The sequence below is a fragment of the Abramis brama genome (assembly GCF_963993115.1).
Source record: "Abramis brama genome assembly, chromosome: 4".
In the NCBI taxonomy this organism is placed as follows: Eukaryota; Metazoa; Chordata; class Actinopteri; order Cypriniformes; family Leuciscidae; genus Abramis; species Abramis brama.
The window spans coordinates 14,943,800-14,968,751 of NC_139966.1; the positions used below are offsets into that span (position 1 = coordinate 14,943,800).

General features: G+C 39.3%; 1 protein-coding gene across 3 annotated transcripts; it reads left to right on the top strand.

Annotated features, from left to right (window-relative positions):
* The first annotated feature begins 7,914 nt into the window (after positions 1–7,914).
* Positions 7,915–22,459, top strand: LOC311081664 (tripartite motif-containing protein 16-like). Of its 3 annotated transcripts, none has more exons than XR_014605963.1 (7): positions 7,915–8,563; positions 10,449–10,538; positions 10,627–10,860; positions 11,151–11,310; positions 11,456–11,503; positions 14,956–15,583; positions 22,330–22,459. XR_014605963.1 is itself a non-coding variant. In XM_084112274.1 (6 exons), the coding sequence occupies exons 1-6, from the start codon at positions 7,994–7,996 to the stop codon at positions 15,489–15,491; spliced, it is 1,638 nt and encodes a 545-aa protein (XP_083968400.1). In that variant the 5' UTR covers positions 7,915–7,993; the 3' UTR covers positions 15,492–15,875. The 3 variants fall into 3 exon arrangements, 1 of the variants encoding a protein (XP_083968400.1); XR_014605964.1 differs by having other exon boundaries at positions 14,956–15,575; positions 22,320–22,450; XM_084112274.1 differs by lacking the exon at positions 22,330–22,459 and having other exon boundaries at positions 14,956–15,875.
* The last annotated feature ends 2,493 nt before the right edge of the window (positions 22,460–24,952 follow it).

Genomic DNA, 24,952 nt, shown 5'->3' on the forward strand with positions numbered 1-24,952 from the left:
AAAATATGCTACGCTATTTGAAATAACAGCCATTTCGAGCCGCGCCTGCAATTTCGCAACTCTGTCGCATCTCTCTGCCACTCTGCCTCCCGCTCACACACACACTGCCGCCCTTCCACTCACTTCACTTTTTTTAAATCCCCTACAGCGCGAAACACAAACATGAGTCCCGCAAACGTGGCGCCGAGGAGCTTGTATGTAATCGGAGGACAAATGGCTCCTTAGTTTCGAAATGGTATGGGTACAAGGTGATCGCGTTGAAAATAAAGGCGTTTGTCTAGCGTTAGAAGCGCGGCTCATTTAAGAAAATGACAGCTCCGAAGAGATGCCGCTTTAGTTTGAGGTAGTGCTAACAATAATAAAGAAAGATGATGATCATCATCACCTTACATCATAGATGATGTGCTACTACTGTATTTAAGCACTGTATCACACAAGTTGCAACTTACATCTGTGTCATTCTTTTTGGTGAAATGGTCCCACACACTACTTTTCTTTGCACGCTTCATCCTGTCGTCTGCCCTGGCTCGAACCTCGAGTGTTTTAGCCTGTAGCCTTTACTTTTCGCAAACCTTGTGAGCGCGCGAACCCAAACGCTGTGACCTCGCGCCAAATGTTTTTATTGGTTTATTAAGTACAAACAGGCGAGTTATGAAAAATTGAGTGTGAGGGATTTGTTCACTTCACACAAAAAGATCTTGGAATGAGATGGCTAACTGTAGTAGCGTTCAGTCCACTGTCTATAATAGCCTAATTTAGAGATCACTTTTTCTTTTTTTTTAACCGACTACCGACAACTTTGATCGGTTAACGTTGATACGGTCAACCATCGGTCAAACGGTCATCGGTTAACATCCCTAACCTGCAAGAAGGAAATATGGCTCAAACAAGTATGGATTGTTGTGGATACAGCAGATGACGTGCATTGCTATGGATTATGGATCTTCCATGGATTATAACGGGTTGCATGGAAAGGTAGGATGCCTGTGTATTTAATAATTGGTTTTCGGCGTCTGATGTGAGGCAAGTGTCAGCATCAACGTTAGCGCTAACTTACGTGACACAGATTAAATTTAGCTAGCTCCGGGCTGTCACTGACATTGACAGATCTGAACCATCGCCCTTAATGAAAATAACAACATTTATGACAACCTATTAGCTTGCATACCATCTAAGTATGGCTTGTTCACCTTGCTTTGTTTCTGATTGCATACTTGGAGCAGTTTGTCTGCCCAGCAAAGTGGTGGTATGTTGTTCTCGCAAGCTAGCTGAATTAAGCAGAATGCAATCGAAAATGTATCATGTTTATAATAAAATTTTTGGTATGTTCTTACCTTGCTCTTAATGTCTGAGTTTCAAGGCCATCTCCACCAACATTTTTCCACGAGAGTAATGGGCCATTACGCTATCACAGATTAATAATAAAAAAAAGCACTTGGCAGTCTACACTTTATTTCAAAGATGTGTCGTGTGTACGTTACGTGGTTTGGTGACAATTAAAGAGCGGCAAACTTTGACAGTATGACAAAGCCAGAGGACAGTAACGTCACAGCGGCACCGTAACATCTCTCTTGATGCCAGGCTAAACAAAGTCAGAAGACCTTAACTCAACTTCAGCGTGCTGAAACAAAGGCAAAGAGCCGTAACAACTGTTACGGTGTTCTGCTGTGGTTTCTCGTATGGTTTTGAAAGTTACGGTTGTCATAGCCCTTTATTTTCTCGTTAAAACAATCAAATTGACTCACGATATTTATTCACATGATAAAGGAGGTCTCAAATACCACAAAAATGACACTAACTCATTTTTGACCAAACATGATGTTACGGCGTTTTCTTCTTTGTAGGGCAGAATACTAGCGCTGAGAAGATCCACGCTGGACGTTCTTTACTACAGATGGTGGACAACCAGAATGAGACTTTTACCGCCGCCTTTCCCGTGGCGGCAAATTTGGGATGTGTATTTGCTGCCTTTTACCGCTGAGTGGCGCTGTAATCACAGACTTTGAAAAGTGTCAGTTTATTCTCTTTATGACGTAATCTGCCGCGGCAGTAATCTGAGCTGAGGCCACAGATAAATTCAAGATAAATATTGTGGTTAAACGAATTCAAATTCATTATATTTAAACAAAGTAGACACACGTTAACATTGTGTGCCCAGTTTTTCTATAATTTAGAAAGGCTATGTCAATAGGTTACTTGTCATTTACTTCGTGTTATTTTAATGTGTTTGTAGATTTATTAACTGAAACATAACAGTGAAATAAATTAAAATAATTTACCGTAAAATTAAAACATTTTCAGGACTTGCAGTTACTAATCGATGTTAGTCGGTTTAAGCATTCCTTGTTATATTCAGAATTAAATAGGCTTACATGTTGTTATGATTATCAATTGAATTATTTAATAAATAATCAACCACAATGCCTATTACTGCCGCAGCAAAAATAAACCAGTCGAATTTCAAAGTCGTTCGCGAAATGACTAGGCTACCGAGTGGCGCAAGTGACAGGGCAAAACAGCAGCAACTGCGGCATTTTAAAAGGTACGTTTCCTATCTGTTTATTTAAAAAATATATATATATTAAAAAAAAAACATGGCGTAAGATCTTGTAAAAAAAAAAAAAAAAAAAACTTTTTTCATTATTTGAACAAAAATGAGACTGACTGAATATGTAAAAATATAAACAAACAAAGCAGAGAATAAAACAAACTTTTAGGGAAAAAATATAGGCCTATTATGCTACAACAGAATTGGTTAACATTACCGAAAGCAAAATATGTAAAAATACATTTAAAACAAAATAAAACTAAACAAATTCGTGGCCGAATTCAAATCGGTTCAAATCCCGAACAAACAGTAATAGACCTATCTATTCAGAGGATAGCTCTGTGGTCAAAGCATTAACAATAGCCTCTCGGAGCTTCAAACGATCTGAGATCGAATCTCAGTGTAGCCGACAGTGTTTATGTTTTTCCGTTCTTGATGCTTAAATATGCATCTGTTTATTAAAGTCAATCGTCTTGTTTAATTATCAATTGTACATTACAACATAAATTTGCTACATTCCAGTTGAGCCGCTGCAAAGACAACACATCTGATGAAGGAAGACTGTCAGCCGATTGCACCAGAAAATGAAGATGATGAAGCTCGTCTTTAATCTGCTAAATTATTTTTTTTGTGTGTGTGAATCATTCACGAGATTGAGATGACTGACAGTGATACCCGGCCATAGCAACGGAAGACATTTTTCAAAACAGATTGAACAAAAATACTTTCAATACAGTATTGCTTTCAATTAAAAAATAAACAATGAAAATGTAAAAGAAAAAGAAAATTTATTAAGTTTGAAAACCCATCGCACATTTCAAGGTATGAATAAAGTGTCGGGACAGTTTATTTATTTAAACAGGGTTGCATCAATAGAGTTTATTCCCTTTGTGATGCAAAATAAGAAACACAGAATCTTATTCTTGCAACATTTTAAATTTCTATTGTCAAAGAAATTGCAGCTAAATTAAAAAATTAAAACGGTACAAAACGAAAAAAGTTCAAAGCAACATAAATTAAGAACAGGCGTTTTTCTTTGCCTCTCTCGCGCTGGATATTTTTTTAGTAAGTTTGGTCTCCCTCACTGCGCGCGGCGGGTCTTTCTCGAAATTAAGCATTTCAGCGTAAAAAACACCATACAGCTGATAATACTGTATATGTCGCTGTGTGTCATCCACACAAATCACGAAAGAAAAAACTGTAACAAATAGCTTTTGTTCCTTCAAAGATACAACATGCCTTGCTGAATTCACCTTACAATAAAACGAGGTGGGTCGCGAATTAAAGAGCTCTGTATCTGCTAAATTGAAATTGTGTGTGGAAAACCTTTAAATACAATCAATAAAACTACAATATATAATTTAATAAGATATAGGGCCTACTGTACATGGGCTATGGACTTTTGGAGATTTTGAGATTAATCCTTAAAAGAATTTTGCCTTTGCCTGCTCATCAGGCTGGCTCCGACACTCTCCATATGAAAGACGGAACATTAACACCTCTGTCCTGCACCCCCACGATAAAGCAACTATTGCCTTCTCCAAACCCCCCACAGGCTAGCTGAGTTTGCAAAACAAAACAAAGAGTTTGCCACTCGTCGTGGTGTGCCAAAACACTTAATTATAAACTTCAATATTTCATTCAAAACAATCTCAAAACGCTTTGTGACATTTTGAAAAGCCGTGGATGCATTACTGCCACTGAAACCATGAACGCAACAGAATACTGGTTCTGATTTTATTGTTTGTCGTTTAAACGTCATATATATATATATATATTTTTTTTTTTAACAGAACTGCTTTTGAAATTACGATTGGAATTATTATAGGCTACAGAAGTAAAGTCATTGTATAATATTTGTTCCTTAGTGTAAAATGGAAATGCATGGTGATTTTATTTTGTAAATAGGCTATAAGCAAAAAACTATGTTTTAGAACTAGACAAATCTCTCTGCATCAACAATAGACTATAAAATGCATTAATAGGCTAATATAAAAATATCAGTAGTCCAAGTTAGTTCGGGATTCGAACCCGTGTCATCTAAATGATCGTAACGTAAGTTCAACCACTCGGCCACGATTCACTCGTTGCGACATGGCCTAACGTTCCAGTGTGTGTTCGCTCACACGAGCGAGAAGCGCTCTTCATTCAAATGAACGCGCCGCCGCGTTTGTCGAACACTAATTCAACATGCCAGAATAAAACCTGGCTTTAGAACAATGCATAGCGCCACTCGTCGTGGTGTGCCAAAAAATTTACAATAATTTAGTTTCATTTATTTCAGTGTTAATGTTTGAGTTAAAAAAATCCTCTACAAATTAAATTAACACAAAGTCGGCTATAAGAGTCCTTTATAGGCTATGTATAAAAGCAAAGGGCTTACAGGCCTAACATTTAGGCTAAATGGCTTAAATTCGATACATTTATTTTCAGTAGGGCCTAATAAATTTGTAGGGATGTAATTTCAGTATGCTTTACCAACGCTATGTATTCAATTAAAGTTCCAAGAGGTCTGGTCTCTATATTTCCTTCCCAGCTGACACTAATATGCAAGTGCACAGCAAAAATCACAACTTGTGCTTGCTGCGAACGCAAGTTATTTAAGGTGTCTCAACTGTACACAGTCTACCCTACAATGTGAATTCGTTACAAGGTTTCATTTAATTAAATTAATGTGCAGCAATTTGTACAAATAGAGTCTATAGGCCTACTATACTGTTGTAGCCATTAAATAATCTCATTTAGTATCATATTTGTTAGAATATTATAATGTTATTTTTTTCCATCTATGTTGAATATGAAAAGTGAACAGCACGAGTAAGATAGGATGCATTATATCGAGAGATGGATATGGAGTGGGTCAGACATGATTTTGACCACTTCATTAAGTTTTGTTTAGTAGAAAACCTTTCTTTAAAGTGAATTTCGTTTTCTATAAATTGTATCTTAATTTTAATCAATTTTCATCAACCAATTGCCTGGATTTAATAAGTAAGAGAAGCAAATATAACAGACACTAATCATGGAGGCGCCCGCGCAGTCACTTGCATTGCACGTCAGCTGGAGCGCATCTCATCCTCCTAACTTAACGAAACTCAGCGTATATGCCTCACACAGACATGATAAATACATCAAATACACAAAGCTTGAAATGTCTTCAAACGAAATAATTCAAAACGAAAAGAAAAAGGCTACTCTCTGATTATGTCTTTATGTGCATTTCTCTCTAGGTGCGTTCACTACAAATATGGCGATCGTCAACTTCATCTTTACAGTCGACACTGTCAGAAAACACTAGTTTATTGATAAAAATCAATGCACGCATCACCGGATTTACAAATACACATCTTGCTTGTTGCACGCACACATTATGTCGAAAAAACGAAATATTATGTTGAAATAACATTATTATTAATAATACATCTTTTAGAATATTTGATTAAATGCTGATTGTTGCGCTTGTTCAATTTAATAAAATTAAAACTTTAATTGTGATAATTAAAATAATTGAAAATTAAATATTTAGTGGCCAAGTTTTGCTAATTTATTATATAGGCTATTATATGCCTATTGCCTATATTAAGTAGGTCATATTAAGACAAGGCATATATTAAGTTATTTTAGCTGTTATGAGAAAAAAAATCTAACGAAATCTAAAATCTAAATCTAATAAAAAAATAAATAAAAAAATCTAACGCCAACTCAACATGCCAGAATAAAACCTGATTTTTGAACAATGCGTAACGCCACTCGGCCTGGTGTGCCAAAACACTACATTTTAAACTTCAATGTTTAATTCAAAACAATCTCAAAACGCGTTGTGACATTTTTTTAAAGCAGTAGCCTAGCCTATACATTAAGGCCATTGAAACCAGGATCATAACTAAAACGCGTTCCGCGTAATCTCTCAAAAATTATGCCACACTACTCCATGTATTTTTTTTTTTTAAGGACTGCTTTTGAAATCACTATAAATTACTATGCAATTGTATCACTCACGAGAGCTCTTCATTTATCTAATTCCTCAATAGAATAGTAAAAATATTCAGCGTCATTGCTCCTAATATCGTCTCTATTTTTAACTTTTGATTTTATTTTTTCAGTTCTAAAATTGATTCTATCTTTGGTTCTATTCTGTTGTAGCCTTATAGGCCTATTTATATATATGAAAAATATGCCTATTAGGCTTAGGGTTTTATATTTAACCCACTTACATTTTAAAATACGGCAATTGCTGCTGTTTTGCACAATGTCCCTTTGCGCCACCTGGCGGTCATTTCGGGAACGACTTTGAAATGCGGCTGGTTTATTTGCGAAATCACCGCGGCGGCTGGCGCGGCGGTAATAGGCATTCTGGTTGTCCACCATCTGTACATGTCATCAGAGGTGTAAAGTCCAGGGGTCAGAAAGTAAAAGTCCAACCAAATGTTTATTCCACCCATGAACTCAGCCAGCTGATTTCACTAATTAGTTCTGTCTCCTGGCTGAAAAACTGTGCTAATTAGCAAATCCAGGTGATTGGAACAAAATATTAAGGACTTTTACTTACTGAACTTGGATTTACACCTCTGCATGTCATGCATCGAATTAAGAAAAATACAATATGATTCCTAAACAAAAATATATTTTGTGTTAATATTAAACCCAACATCTACTTCTGATTTGAAAATTATGAGTACCAAACTATCAATTAATTATGAAACAGCAATAAAATAAAAAAAACATTTACTTTGCAAGGAGCAAACATTAAATGTGAGTGATTCACTTTATATTTGTGGTCTATGAGCTCTATACGTGTAAACGTCCTCCTATTATTACTGAAAAACAGTAAGAAAGATTAAAATAACTTCAATCTAACTCAAATCATTACCATTGAAAACAGACTTGCTGCCATGACTTGTGATGAATTGGTTTTGTAAATATGACTCATCTTATACATCATGTACAGTCTGTATTAGTGTATGATTCAACTGTTCCCCAGGGTCTAGTATTACAAAATAATAATAGAACAATCGCAATACATTGCAAAATTGAATCGCAATACTTGTAGAATCGCAATTCTTAAAAATCGCAATACATATCGTATCGGCACCCAAGTATCGTGATAGTATCAAATTAGGAGGTGTATCGTCCCAGCCCTATGATGAACTGGACACAGTTTTCAGTCCTGCAGTACCAGTGAAGTATTCATGAAACAGAATTACTGAACTATTAAGGGTGTTGTCTTGTTTCTCAGTAACTTCTATTCTTTGAGTGTGTGTCTGAGACTGATTAAACACAATGTGTGTGGGACCAGGAGTGAGGAAGCTGCTTTACAGACACGCCTGTTTTGCACACGGCACTTAAACAGAACCAGGAAACAAGAAACAGTTTCAGTTCAGGGAAAGAGAAACTGAACTGTAGTTGAGCTGTTGTGTGTTTGTGTCTCTGTATTCATGCAGTAAAATGGCAGAAGCCAGAATTACTCAGGATGAGTTCCTGTGTTCAGTGTGTCTGAATCTCCTGAAGGATCCAGTGACCATTCCCTGTGGACACAGTTACTGTAAGATCTGTATTACAGGCTGCTGGGATCAGGAGGATGAGATGAGAGTCTACAGCTGCCCTCAGTGCAGACAGACCTTCAGTCCAAGACCTGCTTTAGCTAAAAACACCATTCTGGCTGAACTGGTGGAGAAACTGAAGACTAAACTTTCTGCTGACTGTTACGCTGGAGCTGGAGATGTGCAGTGTGACGTCTGTACTGGAAGAAAACACATAGCTGTCAAGTCCTGTCTGGTGTGTCTGAACTCTTACTGTCAAACTCATCTCGACCGTCATGAGGAATTTCACTCACGTAAGCCACATAAAGTGACTGATGCCACTGGACGACTGCAGGAGATGATCTGTCAGAAACACGACAAACTCCTTGATGTTTTCTGCCGCACTGACCAGAAGTGTATATGTGTGCTGTGTACGATGGATGAACATAAAAACCACAACACTGTATCAGCTGAAGCACAGTGGACAGAGAAACAGGTATGAACTTGGAGTCTCATAATACTCATTTACAGGCTCATCATTTTGTTTATGTGTCTACTACAATACATTTACATATTTAATGTCTGTTTTCACCCTCACTGTCTGAATGCTGTTTTAGCCCTAGAAACAGAGACATTATTCATAATGCATTATTTTGTGTTATCAGCTGTAATCATACAAGTTTGGAAAGACATGAGGATGAGTGTAACGGGACTGTAAGTCTCACCTCGTAGGGTAAAATTAAAACATTACCCTGGAAGACTTAAAGGTGATCTAAGTAACTTTTTTACCTTAACTGAACAGCTTCAGAGTCATTGGAATGGTTATATTACTTAGTTGGGGTTGAATGGTGGTCGTTTCGCACCCCCCTGGTGCCCGTGAGTGGAAAATACGCACTTGCAACTTTGGGCCGGCGGGCCGCTGGCCGCCGCGTCAGGAAGTATCGCGTGATATCAGGTCTCGCGATGTAAACAATTGCTTTACGGCCAAAAGAAATCTGCTCAAATACTGTCATTATTGCGCTCCCTCACGCTGTTTGAACCCGAATGAAGAAGACGTTTTAAAGAATATCCCATCTGCTTTGATGTCGTTGATCTACTTAGCCTCTGGTGTCTGAGAATCGCCAACGAGTTTTTACAACAGTGTTGTCAAATTTCTATTCCGAAGCTGTGGGGGGAGCTCTAGAGAGAAACCTGCGAGCAAAAAGCGAGAATACAGCGAAGAAATCCCGAAACTACTGAGCCTCGCTTTAAAAGTGAAAGGATGTTAGTCTCCACTCCAGTGCTTTGAGCCTCAATATACACGTTATGTGTATATGTTTTACCTTACACTATTTTAGGATATACTAGAGGAATAGGTAGTGTAGGCTTCAGGTGAGTATGTCGATACGGTAGCTTCTTGAAGTGCATGTGATGAAAAAACTCAAATTCACATCCCCACCCACCTAATCCCAATAGTGCAAGTGAGGCGCCCCTATCCCGAGGTAAGTTAAAAAAGAACTGTCAAATGTCTTAATTTTAACAATTACTCATTTATTTTTCAGCGTGGCCCAGGAAAAAACTCAGAAACTTTCTGGAACAAAATGGCACAGCTCAGCTCAGCTCGCACGCGGCACGAATAGATCGAATGATCTGAATCACAAAAAAAATGTCTCTCAAAAACAAATCTTGATCATGGACGATCGTCAGTCTCTTACAAAAAACAACAACTAATCACTCCTTCAAAACCGATCGTTCAGCTCACATATGCATTCTCGCGCACTAACAAGTGCACTTAAATGATTCACAGAAAAAAATCAAGACTCAGTACAACGCACAAATATTCTTAGAGTCAGAATAACGCCAAAAAAAACAACAGTGTTCTGAATGAAACTCACGGCTCTCACGCAACTCTCTCTCGTGCTCTCAGCACCGTTCTCTGTTCGATGACGCAATCAACCAAATTTCTGCTTTAACTGCGTCTCCAGTTTCACACAACAATGTACACTAAACTCACGAAACTTAATCTGACTGTGCACCACTGTCTTACATTACAGCTTGAGCGAAAAAAAATTCGACTTCTCGTACCGCGATCATGGCGTGACTGCCTCATAACACTGCTCACTCTTCTTCTTCCCAGACGTCTTTGCATCAAAAAAAAATCTGTCAAAATAAAAGTCCCCATAGAGAAAAATACCTCCATTACATGAGTAAACAATGAAAGAATTTACATTTCTGGGTGAACTATCCCTATTAAATTGATTAAATAAATTGATGAAAATAACCTTACCATGTAAGATCTTTAACCCCTCAGTCTCACCACTTCACTGATACTGGATTCATATCTGTTTACCTGATGATTTGTGTGATGTTTCTCCTGTCGTTGGTTTGTCATTTGGCACCAGCTGAAGGAGACGCAGAGGTCGTTCCAGCAGAGGATCCAGCAGAGAGAGAAAGATCTTCAGCAGCTGAGAGAGGCTGTGGCGTCTCATAAGGTGAGTCTGGAGAAGAAGAGAAGTTTCAGTCAAGTCTCAGTCAGGACTCACTGAAGCTCACTGTGTGATTGTGATGTGTGTGTAACAGCGCTCTGCACAGACAGCAGTGGAGGACAGTGAGAGGATCTTCACTGAGCTCATCCGCTCCATTGAGAAAAGCCGCTCTGAGGCGACACAGCGGATCAGAGATCAGGAAAAGACTGCAGTGAGTCGAGCTGAAGAACGACTGGAGCGACTGGAGCAGGAGATCAATGATCTGAGGAGGAGAGACGCTGAGCTGGAGCAGCTTTCAGACACACAGGATCACATCTATTTCCTGCAGGTAACAGAGATCTAGAAGAACAGGGTCATAGTGGACTTGATCACGAGACTCACAGAGAAACATTTCATGTCAGCAGAATGAGCAAAGGTTCAGATATAGTGTAAGTGTCAAACACTAGAACTTGTTGCTGTAACATGATATAATGAATATGAGAAGAATGAAGCTGATGCTGTGAAAGTGCTGGATTGAGGAGAGTTACTAAAGAACAACAAGAGCCGCACAAATCTGACAGTAGTGCAGGTTATTGATGAAGTGTGGAGGTGATGAGCTCTGATTTCCGTTTTCTGTAGAGTTTCCAGTCTCTCTCAGCTCCTCCTGAATCTACAGACGTAAATGACAATCCCTTCAGTTCTCTCTCCTCTTTTGATGGCGTGAGAGAATCTGTCCGTCAGCTGAAAGACAAACTGGAGGATTTCTGCAAAGAGGAGCTGAAGAAGATCTCTGACAGAGGTAAAGTCCTGGAGATTCTGCTCTCAGAAATGATCCTCCATCATCTCATATCATGTAGAAGATCATATTAGAAATGTCTTAGGAACGGATGCAGGGATAATTTTCTCTTGACATGATAATCACACTGTTCATTTCTGTTCCACAGTCACTTTCACCAACTTTGTTCCCAGAACCAGGAACGACTTCCTACAGTGTAAGTCACTAAGAAAAAAAGCAGAGAAACTCACTGAGTGTATTCATGTTCTTCCTGTAGAAGGTGAAAGAAAACATGACAGAAGAGATTTAGAGTTGATGATGTAAATGAGCGTTTTTTCAACGGGGTGTCCAGAGAACATCGGGGGCGCTGGAAGCAATATCTTTTTTAAAGGCGTGCAAATGCCAAAGATTTACGAGATGAAACTTGTAGACCTGGTTTCACAGACAGAGCTAAGATTAAAGGAGAACTTGAGTGAATCTGACTGCAGTAGATGTGAAAGATATGTATAAAAATTATGTTATTTAAGCCAGCGCAAATACCTGTGTTTACATCCTGTTTTCGGTTGAAGTCCAAAGTAGTCGATTGCCGAGTTCACGCGCGTGAACTAAACATAGCAACTAAACCTATGCGTGTGAACTCGGCAATCGACTACTTTGGACTTCAACCGAAAACAGGATGTAAACACAGGTATTTGCACTGGCTTAAATAACATAATTTTAATACATATCTTTCACATCTACTGCAGTCAGATTCACTCGTGTTCACTCAGAAGGAATCACTCACATTTTCTGTGCACTTGTAATGACACATCAAGGATGTCAAGAGGCTAAAAGCAGGTTTACTACTTGCCCCATTGAAGTCAACAGGGTGCAAATTTTAAAAATAGAATAACTCGGTGTAGGCAACCCCGATTTTTGTTGTTGTTCTCTGTATTGACAGCACTCCAAATGTACAAAAAAATGAGCTCAATGTTAAAATTGACCGGAGTTCTCCTTTAAGCCAGGATTAAGCCTTAGTTCAATTAGGGCATTTAAGTAGCTTTTATAAAGGTACCTTAGAAAAAAAACATTACTGGTGTGCATCTTGAGACAAAACAATGGCACTGATATATTTTAAGATATGCATGTCCAAGTTAATCTACATAAATAAAGGTTTCAGTGCCAGATTTCTAAAGTTATTTAAGTTAAGTTAAGGTTATTTAACACTTATATAGGTGAAAAATAATAATAATATGCACCAAAATATATATTGTAAATCTATAATATACACCCGATAAAAAGTTTGGGGTCTGTAAGTTTTTTTGTTTTTTTTTATGGTTTTGAAAGAAGACTTCATTTATTTGATCAAAAATACAGTAAAAACAGTAATATTGTGGAATATTGTTACTAATTAAAAGAACTGTTTTCTATTTTAATATATTTTAAAATGTAAAATAATAATGTGGAATGTGTGGAGGTGTTTTTATCTGGACTTTTTGATGAACAGAAAGATTGAAATAGAAATATGAAATGAAAAATAGAAATGTAAGTTATTTTAAATGATTTAAAATAGACATGTTTATTAGCATTTTAAATGTCTTTATTGTCGTTTTAAAAATTGTACTGCACATTTACAAAGTGGGAAAGAGAGCACAAATATATCATACTTACTGACATCCAAAAAAGCAAGATTTGAAATGAACTTGTGACTTTAACAAAGATGTAAATCAGGACAGTCCTAAAGTGGGGATTCAACATCCATCTTCTTCTGCTTATCCGGGGCCGGGTCGCGGGGGCAGCAGTCTAAGCAGAGATGCCCAGACCTCCCTCTCCCTAGACACTTCCTCCAGCTCTTCCAGGGGGACACCGAGGCATTCCCAGGCCAGCCGGGAGACATAGTCTCTCCAGCGTGACCTAGGTCTTCCCCGGGGTCTCCTCCCAGTGGGACGCGCCAGGAACACCTCCTCTGAAAGGCGTCCAGGAGGCATCCGGAAAAGATGCCCGAGCCACCTCAACTGACCCCTCTCGATGTGGAGGAGCAGCGGCTCTACTCTGAGCTCCTCCTGAGTGACCGAGCTTCTCACCCTATCTCTAAAGGATCGCCCAGCCACCCTGCGGAGAAAGCTCATTTCGGCCGCCTGTATCCGGGATCTTGTCCTTTCGGTCATGACCCACAGCTCATCACCATAGGTGAGAGTAGGAATGTAGATCGACCAGTAAATCGAGAGCTTTTCCTTGCGGCTCAGCTCTTTCTTCACCACGACAGACCGGTACATTGACCACTTACTGCAGAAGCTGCACCGATCCGTCTGTCAATCTCCCGTTGCATCCTTCCCTCACTCGTAAACAAGACCCCAAGATACTTGAACTCCTCCACTTGAGGCAGAAACTCTCCACCAACCTGAAGTGGGCAAGCCACCCTTTTCCGACTGAGAACCATGGCCTCGGACTTGGAGCTGCTGATTCTCAGCATCCTGGAGGGATTCAACATATTCTTCAAAAACAGGATAACTAAAACTAAGGGATAAATATGGGTAACACTTTATTTTAAGGTGACGTGGTTACACGTTACTACATGTACTTACTATAGTAATAACAGTAAATTGTGCATAATTACAAGTAACTCTATAGTAAGTACATGTAGTTAATTGATATTACTCAGTACTTACTAGATATTACTCAGTAGATATTACTCAGTACTTACTAGATATTACTCAGTAGATATTACTCAGTACTTACTAGAGTAAGTACAATGTCACTGCATCAGCTTAAAATAAAGTGTAACCTAAATATGATCATTTTTCACTGAAAGCCAATTAAAAACATTGATCCAAGTTTTAGAGGTAACATCACAGTAGTAAAAAAATAAAAATAAAATCACGAGTTTCAGGAAAGGAAGAACAAACTGAAACCTCTTCTGTAAAAAACTATTCCACTATGTTTTTATCCTTAACAGGATTTTGTATCAATTCTCTTTAATTTTTGAGTCAACAGATGGAAATTTAAAAAGCTTAAGATCACCTAAGGCTGAAAACACTGAAAATCCCCAACAATAGGCCTACAATGCTTCAAAACTTTGTAAACCATATTATTACACTTATTGGTGAATCAATTTAATGGATCCTTGCTAAATTAATGTATCAGTTTCTTTTAAAAAAGATAAAATTAAAGGTAAATTCGTTCTACCATTATAATAATAGGCCTAATTATAATAAACTGAATAATAACCAACATTAATATTCAGGGAAGATGTTTTATTAAGAGGGGGGTGTGAGGTGTCAGGGTTATGTTTGATTGTGATATGTTCATGTCTGAGTTTGTTAAACTTCTAGTCTGTTTATCAGTTCTCCTCTGTTCCCTACCTGTTTGTCTCCTAGGTTACTAATTAGGTTCCTCGTTTCCGGTGTGTTGTGTTAATTAGTTTCGTTAGTTCCTCTTGTTTGATATGTATTTAAACCCTCTGTTTCTGTCTGTTCCTGGTCTTGTAATATTTTGAGTTCTATGTGATATGTGGTTGTACGTTTTTCCTTGGATTAAAGTCTTCTTTATTGTCTCCGTCGTCTGGCCCTTGATTACAGCCACCCATCCGTGACATGAGGGACCTGGATGATGGATAATCATAATGATGATTTGCACAGGATATTAAACAGATTCCTAATTCCTGATTCTTATGTGTTTTCTCTCCATCAGATTCTCATCGGTTCACTCTGGATCTGAACACAATGAATAAACACCTCCGTCTGGATGAGAAGAACAGAGAGATTACTGACACTGGCATAGTCCAGCCGTATCGTGATCATCCAGACAGATTTAATATGTGTCCTCAGGTGTTGTGTAGAGAGAGTGTGTGTGGACGCTCTTACTGGGAGGTTGATTGGAGTGGATATATGTTTAGTGGTTTGTGTATATCAGTGTCATATAAGAGCATCAGCAGGAAGGGATCGGGTCATGAGTGTGTGTTTGGATTTAATAATCAGTCCTGGAGTTTGTTCTGCTCTCCCTCCAGTTACTCATTCATACACAATGGCATATGGACTGATCTCCCTGTAAAGTCCATCATCAGGAGAACAAGAGTGTATGTGGATCAAAGTGCAGGAACTCTGTCCTTCTACAGCGTCGACAGAGACACACTGAGCCTCATCCACACAGTCCAGACCACATTCACTCAACCGCTCTATCCTGGGTTTAGGTTTTATTCTGGATCATCAGTGAAACTGTGTTGGTGAATCAGAATAGACTGTAGAGAGATTCTACCCATAATGCTTTGAGCTGCATGATAAATCAGTATCTTATTTTCTCTTAATTACATTAATACTCTGTTTTTCTCTTTGTCAAGGACGATGTAATTTAGTCAGCTAAATAGCTGTAGCTCGGTGAGTCCAGCATTCTTGTGTTTGCCGTAAAGTAACGCACGTAATACACCTGTGCTGCAGCGAATTGTCGCAAAGGAGTCTTTGGATGAAGTTGTGAGTTACTTGCGTCATATTAGTTTAGTTACTTAAGTTTCTTTTTTCTTTTACATTTTCAATGGTTCCCCCCCATTGCTTTAGTCTCAACTCTAAGAAAGCAGCAAAAAAATGTTAAATAAAATAATAAAATACTTATCAATAGTCAGTGCCTTAGGTATCCTATTTATTTTTCCTTTTTCATTTATCTTATTTCTACTTTATTGCTTGTGCTGTGTGAGAGTGTATGTAATTGTGTGTGCGTGTTTGTGAGTGAGAGTTTGTGTATGTGTTTTTTATATGTTCATGTTGTTGTGTGTTTGTCTTTGTTGTGTGTTTGGGGCCCTCATTCTGTGATGATCATACACCCTCTACCCTTAAGCATGTTTCTGAAATAATATCAGATGTATAATCCTGATAGTGATGATAGCTCCTCTGAAGTCGAGGATGATCTCTATACAAATACACCAAACTTAGAAACAATGAATAATTTATCTGACCATATTGATTATAAATTACTAACATTTATGGATTTAATTGATCCAGACAGTAATATCCTTTTAAATACAAAAAATGACTGTTTATATTATACTGATAGCACATACGACAATACATTTATTCTAGATAAAAACATCTCTTTGATTCATTTTAATAGTAGGAGCTTACAATCCAATTTTGAAGCCATTCAAGACTATCTGAACCAGTTTAAGTCTCAATTCAATATCATAGCTATTTCAGAAACATGGTTGAATGATGAAAAAATAAATGAGTATGTTATAAATGGTTATGAATTGTTTTACACAAACCGGTTAAACAAGAGAGGAGGAGGTGTGGCTCTCTATATAGATAATCATATTCACTGTAGTATAGTGGACAATATGTGTTTAGTGGTGGATGATCTACTTGAATGTGTGACTGTTGAATTGCTACTTCCAAAAAATAGAAATATTGTTGTGAGCTGCATTTATAGGACGCCGGGATCCGACTTGACAATATTTAGGGAATGGATAGAAAAAATATTTACTAATAATAACAAAAAATATATTATATGTGGGGATTTTAATATTAACTTGTTAAATCCCCATAAACACAAATGTACTGATGAGTTTATTGATACCATGTTTTCCTTGGGTTTGTACCCACTCATCACCAGACCCACCAGAATAACATCGTATAGTGCCACACTCATAGATAACTGTCACGGTTTGGGTTTTGTTTATTGTTCCTGGTTCTTGTCTGTCATGTGATCCCCTGTTCTAGTCATGTGATCTTGCCTTGTGTTCCCCTGTCTGTTGTCATTTTGTCATTGGTTGATTGTTTAAATGTTCACAGGTGTCCCTTGTCTCGTAATTAGTCCAGTATGTATTTAAGCCCTGTGTCTAGTTCAGTCTTTGTGAGTTCTTGATGTTGTTAAGTGGATGTTGGTTGTTCTGTTCCTGAGTCCTGTTCCCCGTTCCTGTATTTGAGTTTGTAAGTCTGGAGTTTGTTTAATAAAGTGAGCTGCATTTGGATCCTGCTTCCTCCATGTTTCAACCGAATCATAACAGAAGAACTCACCACAAAATGGATCCAGCAGTGGTTAGCAACCAGGCCCTGAGGAAATTCCTTTCTTCATTGTTTCAGGACGGCCAGCCCATTGAGAGATATGCGAGGGACTTTTTGACTTGCTGTCATCTGGGATCATTAGATGACATCCAGCTCATGGAGCTGTTTTGGAGCGGGTTGGATGATGACATTGCTCAATTTATGCCGGAGGACTATACCGGCTGGACCCTGGAGGGATATGTCGACCTGGCCCTCTCCTTGAGCGGTTTGGCATTTACTGTGGGCTTGGCTAATGAAACACCCCTTGAGCTCACAGTACCCCCAGAGCCCTCACCGCTGGTCCCGTCCAGTCCAGAGTCTTCACAGCTTCACGTCTCATGTGCCCAGCCTGAGAATCTTCACGTCACGCCAACCATCAAGCCAGCCACTGGATTGGTCTATGGCCGTCAAGGACTGGTTTCCAGCGTGGCCGATTCCCCGCTGATGTCAGCACATGCCGCCACGAAGGCCATCGTTCCAGGGACTCGTCCCGCCGAGCCTTGGCTCCACGTCAGCCCTGCCGAGCCTGAGCTTCACGTCACGTCAGCCGATCCAGAGACTGAGCTTCACGTCGCTTCTGCTGATCCAGAGACTGTTCACGTCGCTTCTGCTGATCCAGAGACTGTTCACGTCGCTTCTGCTGATCCAGAGACTGTTCACGTCGCTTCTGCTGATCTAGAGACGGTTCACGTCGCTTCTGCTGATCTAGAGACGGTTCACGTCGCTTCTGCTGATCTAGAGACTGTTCACGTCACTTCTGCCGATCCAGAGCTTCACGCCAGTCCAGCCGAGCCTGCACTTCCCGCCAGCTCAGAGCCCTCTTCGCCGCTGGTCCTGCCCAGCTCAGAGCCCTCTTCGCCGCTGGTCCTGCCCAGTTCAGAGCCCTCTTCGCCGCTGGTCCTGCCCAGCTCAGAGCCCTCTTCGCCGCTGGTCCTGCCCAACTCAGAGCCCTCTTCGCCGCTGGTCCTGCCCAGCTCAGAGCCCTCTTCGCCGCTGGTCCTGCCCAGCTCAGAGCCCTCTTCGCCGCTGGTCCTGCCCAGCTCAGAGCCCTCTTCGCCGCTGGTCCTGCCCAGCTCAGAGCCCTCTTCGCCGCTGGTCCTGCCCAGCTCAGAGCCCTCTTCGCCGCTGGTCCTGCCCAGCTCAGAGTCCTCTTCATCGCTGGTCCTGCCCAGCTCAGAGTCCTCTTCACCGCTGGTCCTGCCCAGCTCAGAGTCCTCTTCATCGCTGGTCCTGCCCAGCTCAGAGTCCTCTTCACCGCTGGTCCTGCCCAGCTCAGAGCCCTCTTCATCGCTGGTCCTGCCCAGCTCAGAGTCCTCTTCATCGCTGGTCCTGTCCAGTCCTGACCTGCCCTCGTCGCAGACCTCGTCCAGCCCTGACCTGCCTTCACCGCCTGTCTCATCCAGCCCTGACACGCCTTCGCCACCGGACTCCTCCTACCTGGCGCCTAAGTCCGTTAACCTCCCCAAGAAAATTTTGGGGGGGGGCAATAAGCCTTCTCCGCCGTGGCCGCCCGAAGGGTCTTCTCCGCCGTGGCCGCCCGAAGGGTCTTCTCCGCCGTGGCCGCCCGAAGGGTCTTCTCCGCCGTGGCCGCCCGAAGGGTCTTCTCCGCCGTGGCCGCCCGAAGGGTCTTCTCCGCCGTGGCCGCCCGAAGGGTCTTCTCCGCCGTGGCCGCCCGAAGGGTCTTCTCCACCGTGGCCGCCCGAGGGGTCTTCTCCGCCCTGGTCCTCTGCACATCCTGATCCGCCCTGGCCGTGGCCGCCTGAGGGGTCTTCTCCGCCCTGGTCCTCTGCACATCCTGATCCGCCCTGGCCGCCCGCACACCCTGGTCTGCTCTGGTCCCCTGAACTGTCTGGTCCACCCACGCTTCATGGCCCAGGCCCGCCATTGCCATGTCCTGGATCTATTCCTCTGCACGGGCCTGGCCCTCCATCCCTCCCCCAAGACCGCCTCCGCTCCACCACCCTCCTGAACTTATGTTTTTGTTTTGATGGGCGTCGGGAGCCGCCCATAGAGTGGGGGCTATGTCACGGTTTGGGTTTTGTTTATTGTTCCTGGTTCTTGTCTGTCATGTGATCCCCTGTTCTAGTCATGTGATCTTGCCTTGTGTTCCCCTGTCTGTTGTCATTTTGTCATTGGTTGATTGTTTAAATGTTCACAGGTGTCCCTTGTCTCGTAATTAGTCCAGTATGTATTTAAGCCCTGTGTCTAGTTCAGTCTTTGTGAGTTCTTGATGTTGTTAAGTGGATGTTGGTTGTTCTGTTCCTGAGTCCTGTTCCCCGTTCCTGTATTTGAGTTTGTAAGTCTGGAGTTTGTTTAATAAAGTGAGCTGCATTTGGATCCTGCTTCCTCCATGTTTCAACCGAATCATAACAATAACATCTTTTGTAATATTTTCGACAATAACATAACAGGTGGTGTGTTAGTGAATGATGTCAGTGATCACTTACCAGTGTTCATGGTATGCGACCTTAACTGTAAATTATCTAAAACAGTACAAAGTGAATATTACCGTAGAGTCATAAATGATCAATCAATTACAGCATTGAAAAATGAATTGGCGAGGCAAAACTGGGAATCTATTTATCAATTGTCCGATGTAAATGCAGCTTTCAACACGTTTCTTGATGTATTCATTACACTCTATAATAAACACTGTCCCATCAAAAAATGTACAACAAGAAAACATATAAAAACACCCTGGATAACAAAAGGGCTTGCGAACGCGTGTAAAAAGAAAAATGTACTATATAGGCAATTTTTAAGGTACAGAACTAGTGAAACTGAACAAAAATATAAAACATATAAAAACAAATTAACTAGCATATTGAGAGTAAGTAGGAGAGAATATTATACTGATTTGATTAATAAGAAATATGACATAAAAGCAATTTGGAAAGTTTTGAACACCATTATTGGTCGTGGATCATGCAGCTCATGTTATCCAGAGTACTTTGTGGAAAATGGTATAATCATCCGAGACAAAACAATGATCGCGGATAGATTTGATCATTTTTTTGTCAACGTTGGACCGGAACTGGCGCAAAAAATTCCATCTACCAATGTACAGATTAAGGGACTAATCGATATAAATTCTAATACCATGTTCCTCACTCCAACTGATGAGAGGGAGGTTATGAAAGTAATCAGGGACTGCAAGAACAAAACATCCCAAGACATAAATAACATCGATATGAGGATTGTTCGTAATGTTGCAGAAGAAATTATAAATCCATTCACATACATCTGTAATTTATCCTTTCAACTCGGTCATTTCCCATCGCAAATGAAAACTGCTAAAGTCATACCAATTTTCAAGTTGGGGGACAAACATTGTTTCAATAACTATCGGCCTGTTTCCCTCCTGCCACAGTTTTCCAAAATTTTAGAAAAATTATATGACAAAAGACTCCGGAGTTTTATTGATAAACACCGATTACTATCTGATTGTCAATATGGGTTCAGGGAAAATAGATGTACTTCACATGCATTAATTGATTTACTGGAAGAAATCACACATGGTATCGAAATAAATAAATTTGTTTTGGGAATCTTTATAGATCTCCAAAAGGCCTTTGACACCATTGACCATCAGATTTTAATAAAAAAGATGGAGGACTGTGGCATAAGGGGAATAGCAAAAAAATGGTTGGAGAGCTATCTATGTGAGAGGAGACAGATTGTTGAGTTTGATCATCATAAATCAGGGTTTTTGGACATAACGTGTGGAGTACCGCAGGGATCAATACTGGGACCTACACTATTCTTAATGTACATTAATGAATTATGTAAATTATCACCGAAAATGAAATTTATCCTTTTTGCTGATGATACTAATATTATTTGTGCTGATGACAACCTGGAGCAACTTTTGGCCTCGGTAACTGTGGAATTGGATAAGCTAAAAATTTGGTTTAATACTAACAAACTGTCATTGAATTTGAATAAGACAAAAATTATGCTGTTTAGTAATCGTAAATGTAATATACCTGTTAAAATTGTTATCGATGACACATTCATAGAAAAGGTTCAACAAAATACATTTTTGGGCATTATAATAGATGATAAGATCTCTTGGAAACCCCACATAAGTTACCTGAGGACTAAAGTGGCGAAATGTGTTGGAATGATGAAAAGATCATGTACTTTACTGAATACCAATGCTCGACTTCTATTGTATCATTCATTTATTATGTCATATTTATATTATTGTGCTGAAATCTGGGGAAACTGTTACAAAACCCACTTACAGCCCTTGATCACTTTGCAGAAAAAGGCCATCAGGATTGTCTCTGGTGTTCACTACAGACATCATTCTAATCCATTGTTTGTTGAGCTGGAAGAACTTAAACTGCAGGACGTGATCAACTCTAAAACAGCTCAAATTATGTTCAGAGCATCTCAATACTCTCTGCCTCCTAATATTCAAAACTTATTCCGTGATAGAGATGCTCACCACAGTTACACATTAAGAGGAATTAAAAATAAATACTTGCCTAAATTTAGAACCACTTTAAAATCAATGTGTATCTCAGTGCGGGGAGTGAAGCTCTGGAATGACTTGGCGGATGAATTAAAAACCTGTCCAAATATAATTCATTTCAAACATTTGTTCAAAAAAAATGTATTAAAGAAATATGTAGCGGACAGAGAGTGATGCCCTCAGCATGAAGCCAGTGGTGAGAGGGTGTAGGGTCATAGAGTGTTTGGGCCAAGGTCTCTTGTATGTGTGTGTGTTGTGTGTGAGTTGTGTTGTCTTGCATGTTTTTTATATCATTATATAGTGACAATTGTTCTACTGTATGTATTGTACACAAATACTGCTGTCCCAGAATTATTCTGTTTGTATATTGTTTTTGTATTGTATTTTGTGTTGAATGTGAGGGGGTTTGGAATTATATAAGCGTTTGCTTCGTCCACCTCCTTTTCAAACCATGCACTTGTATATTTTGTCTGTTATGTTGTTTGTTATGTTGATTTGTGAGAAAATTAGTGTGCAGGTTTGAAATAAACATCATCATCATCATCAATACTACAGTGAAATAACATGTCAGAATAAATGTGTGTAATGTATCCTCAAATAGACAGTAAAATCAGTGTGTGTGTGTGTGTGTAAATTACCTTTCAGTTGAAAATGTATCGTTCAATAAAAATTTGTTGTAAAATTGATAAATGTCAGTTTATTAATAAATGTGAAATATATAAACCCAGATCCACTGATCACACTGTAAACCCTTGATCAGTGAAAGTATGAGCATAATTATTTCGATCTAATCCAGTTTACTGTAAATAAACCACCTCCTGAACAGACCTGATGCTCTGACAGCTCTGAGAAAAGATAAAACCAACAAGGTTGAGTCGAATCATCATCAGTTCAATCCAGATAACTCTGAAATATATGAGGTATGAAAGAAGGAAAACTGTAACCTAAACTCTGAAATCAGTCCAGATCTAGAAAGTATCCTGACATGATAAAACCAACAAAATCATAAGTGAAATTAAATTAATTTTAATTACATTTTAAACAAAAATATCATGAATATAAATTTTTATATAAATAATTGATATTTATGATAAAACTAAAATTTTAGAATATATTATTGATTTCTTGATTCTGATCTGTATATTCCAATTTATATTTATGATTAAAAAAAATCTCTTTTTAGGGGAGGGGAGGGGAGGGGAGGGCTCAAGCCCCTGCCCATTTTGTCTCAAAATGTATTGTGCCCCCCCTCTCTAGCCCCTTTCACACAGAGATTCCGGAAAAAAGTGACCCGGGATTTGCCCCGGGTTCATTCGATTTTGGTTCATTCACACTGCCAGTGATTTTCCGGAATCAGAGAGCGCGTTCACACACAACCCGTAAAAATCCCTTAAAGACACGTGACATCGATGTGACTTGTAATGTCTCAGCAGCGTCTTAAGTTTGCTTATGAGCAGCGTATTTCTCTCTCGAGAAACCACGCTTGTGCATTTTTTTCTCTGATTCAATCATAAACTTGCGCATTACCATTTCACAGCTGGCGAACGATCCTGGCTTCAGCGTCATCATTACAACACGGCATTGATGACGGCTTTTGTTCACACAGCGCGCGTTCCGGGACTGAACACGGCAATGTTACTAGGTCCCCAACCCAGCATCGATGCCGGCATCAATCCCGGGTCGTGTTTGCGTTCACACAGAAGGCGTTCTGGATATTTCCCGGCAATTTTCCGGGATCATCGCGCTGTGTGGAAAAGTTACATTTATCCTACCATGCTACTATAAAAGTTCCGGCAGCATGCAAGTTATGCTTAACTAAAATAAAAGTATAACTCTATTTCAGCCGCATTCTGAGTCTGACAATGTCATTCGTTTTTACCCAAGGCAAGTGTTATTAGCTTGGGGAAATACAGCTAGTGAAATGAAATCTTAAGTCAATGTCCAACTCTAAATTGTAAGGAATTTATATCTTTGATTTCATAGTAACACTTTACAATAAGGTTACAAAACTAACATGAACTAACCATGAGAAACACGTTTGTTACTGTATTTGTTAATAATAATAATAATACACCTGTTAATTGTTTGTTCATGTTATGTCACAGTCAGTGCATTAACTAATGTTAACAAATACAACTTTTGATTTTAATAATGTTTTAGTAAATGCTGAAATTAATATTAACTAAGATTAATAAATGCTGTAGAAGTGCAGTTAATTATTATTTCATGAATTCATGTTAACAAATTTAGCTAATGATACCTTGTTGTAAAGTGTTACTGATTTCATGATAGCTAACACTTTAATGCATATAATACATACATAAAATTTACCAAATCAGCGCAACATGCAATCCTCATAATTACCTTCTTGATTCTCACTGTTTTGTTTGGTAAAGTAAATAATATTTAGTAATATTATCATAATTTCCCTATTTTCGATTGATGTGTTATGCATTCTAATTGTATCAACGTATGCCAAGGAAATAAAGGATAAAAACAAAAAACAAGGAACTCTTTTTTTTTTTGCCGTTTTTGGTCCTTCCGTTCTTGCGGAGGTCTGTGCATGCCACTGGTGTGACTAATTGATTGCTGTTTAAAAAAAACTCTGATTGTGTTTGTCACATACACCGTGATGAAGGCTCATAGCTGCAACGCGTTGGTATGCCGTTGCTTGTCACCTGTTTTTAAATACAAGCCATGTGTGACCTTGACCAATTGGCTGTTAGAAATGTTGACCAAATTGACTACGCCACCCCCACTTTTCTGGGATGGGGGACCCTAACAAGGATAATTTTAACACAGGCGGTTCAAATAAATGAACTAGAAGCCGGAGTACAAGAAAGTCGCCTGATAACCTGATTGGTAGCAATGTTGTTCAGAAAATATTTCACAAACTTAAGGAAATAGAACAAACCAAAACCCCCAAAAGAACCAAAAACATACCACAACAACTCAACTCAATTTAAGAAAAACATTAAACAAAAGGCAAAAAAATAAACAATGCACCAAACAATTAGAATTGAATTAAAGAAATACGATAAATTAAAGAAAAACAAATGGTGAATCTGGAATTCAGATTAATTAAGCTGAGAAATTATAATGTAAATTAAATTATATAAAAGAAGACAATGATAGATATGGCACTCAAAATAAAACAAATCAAACTAGAATCATAAAC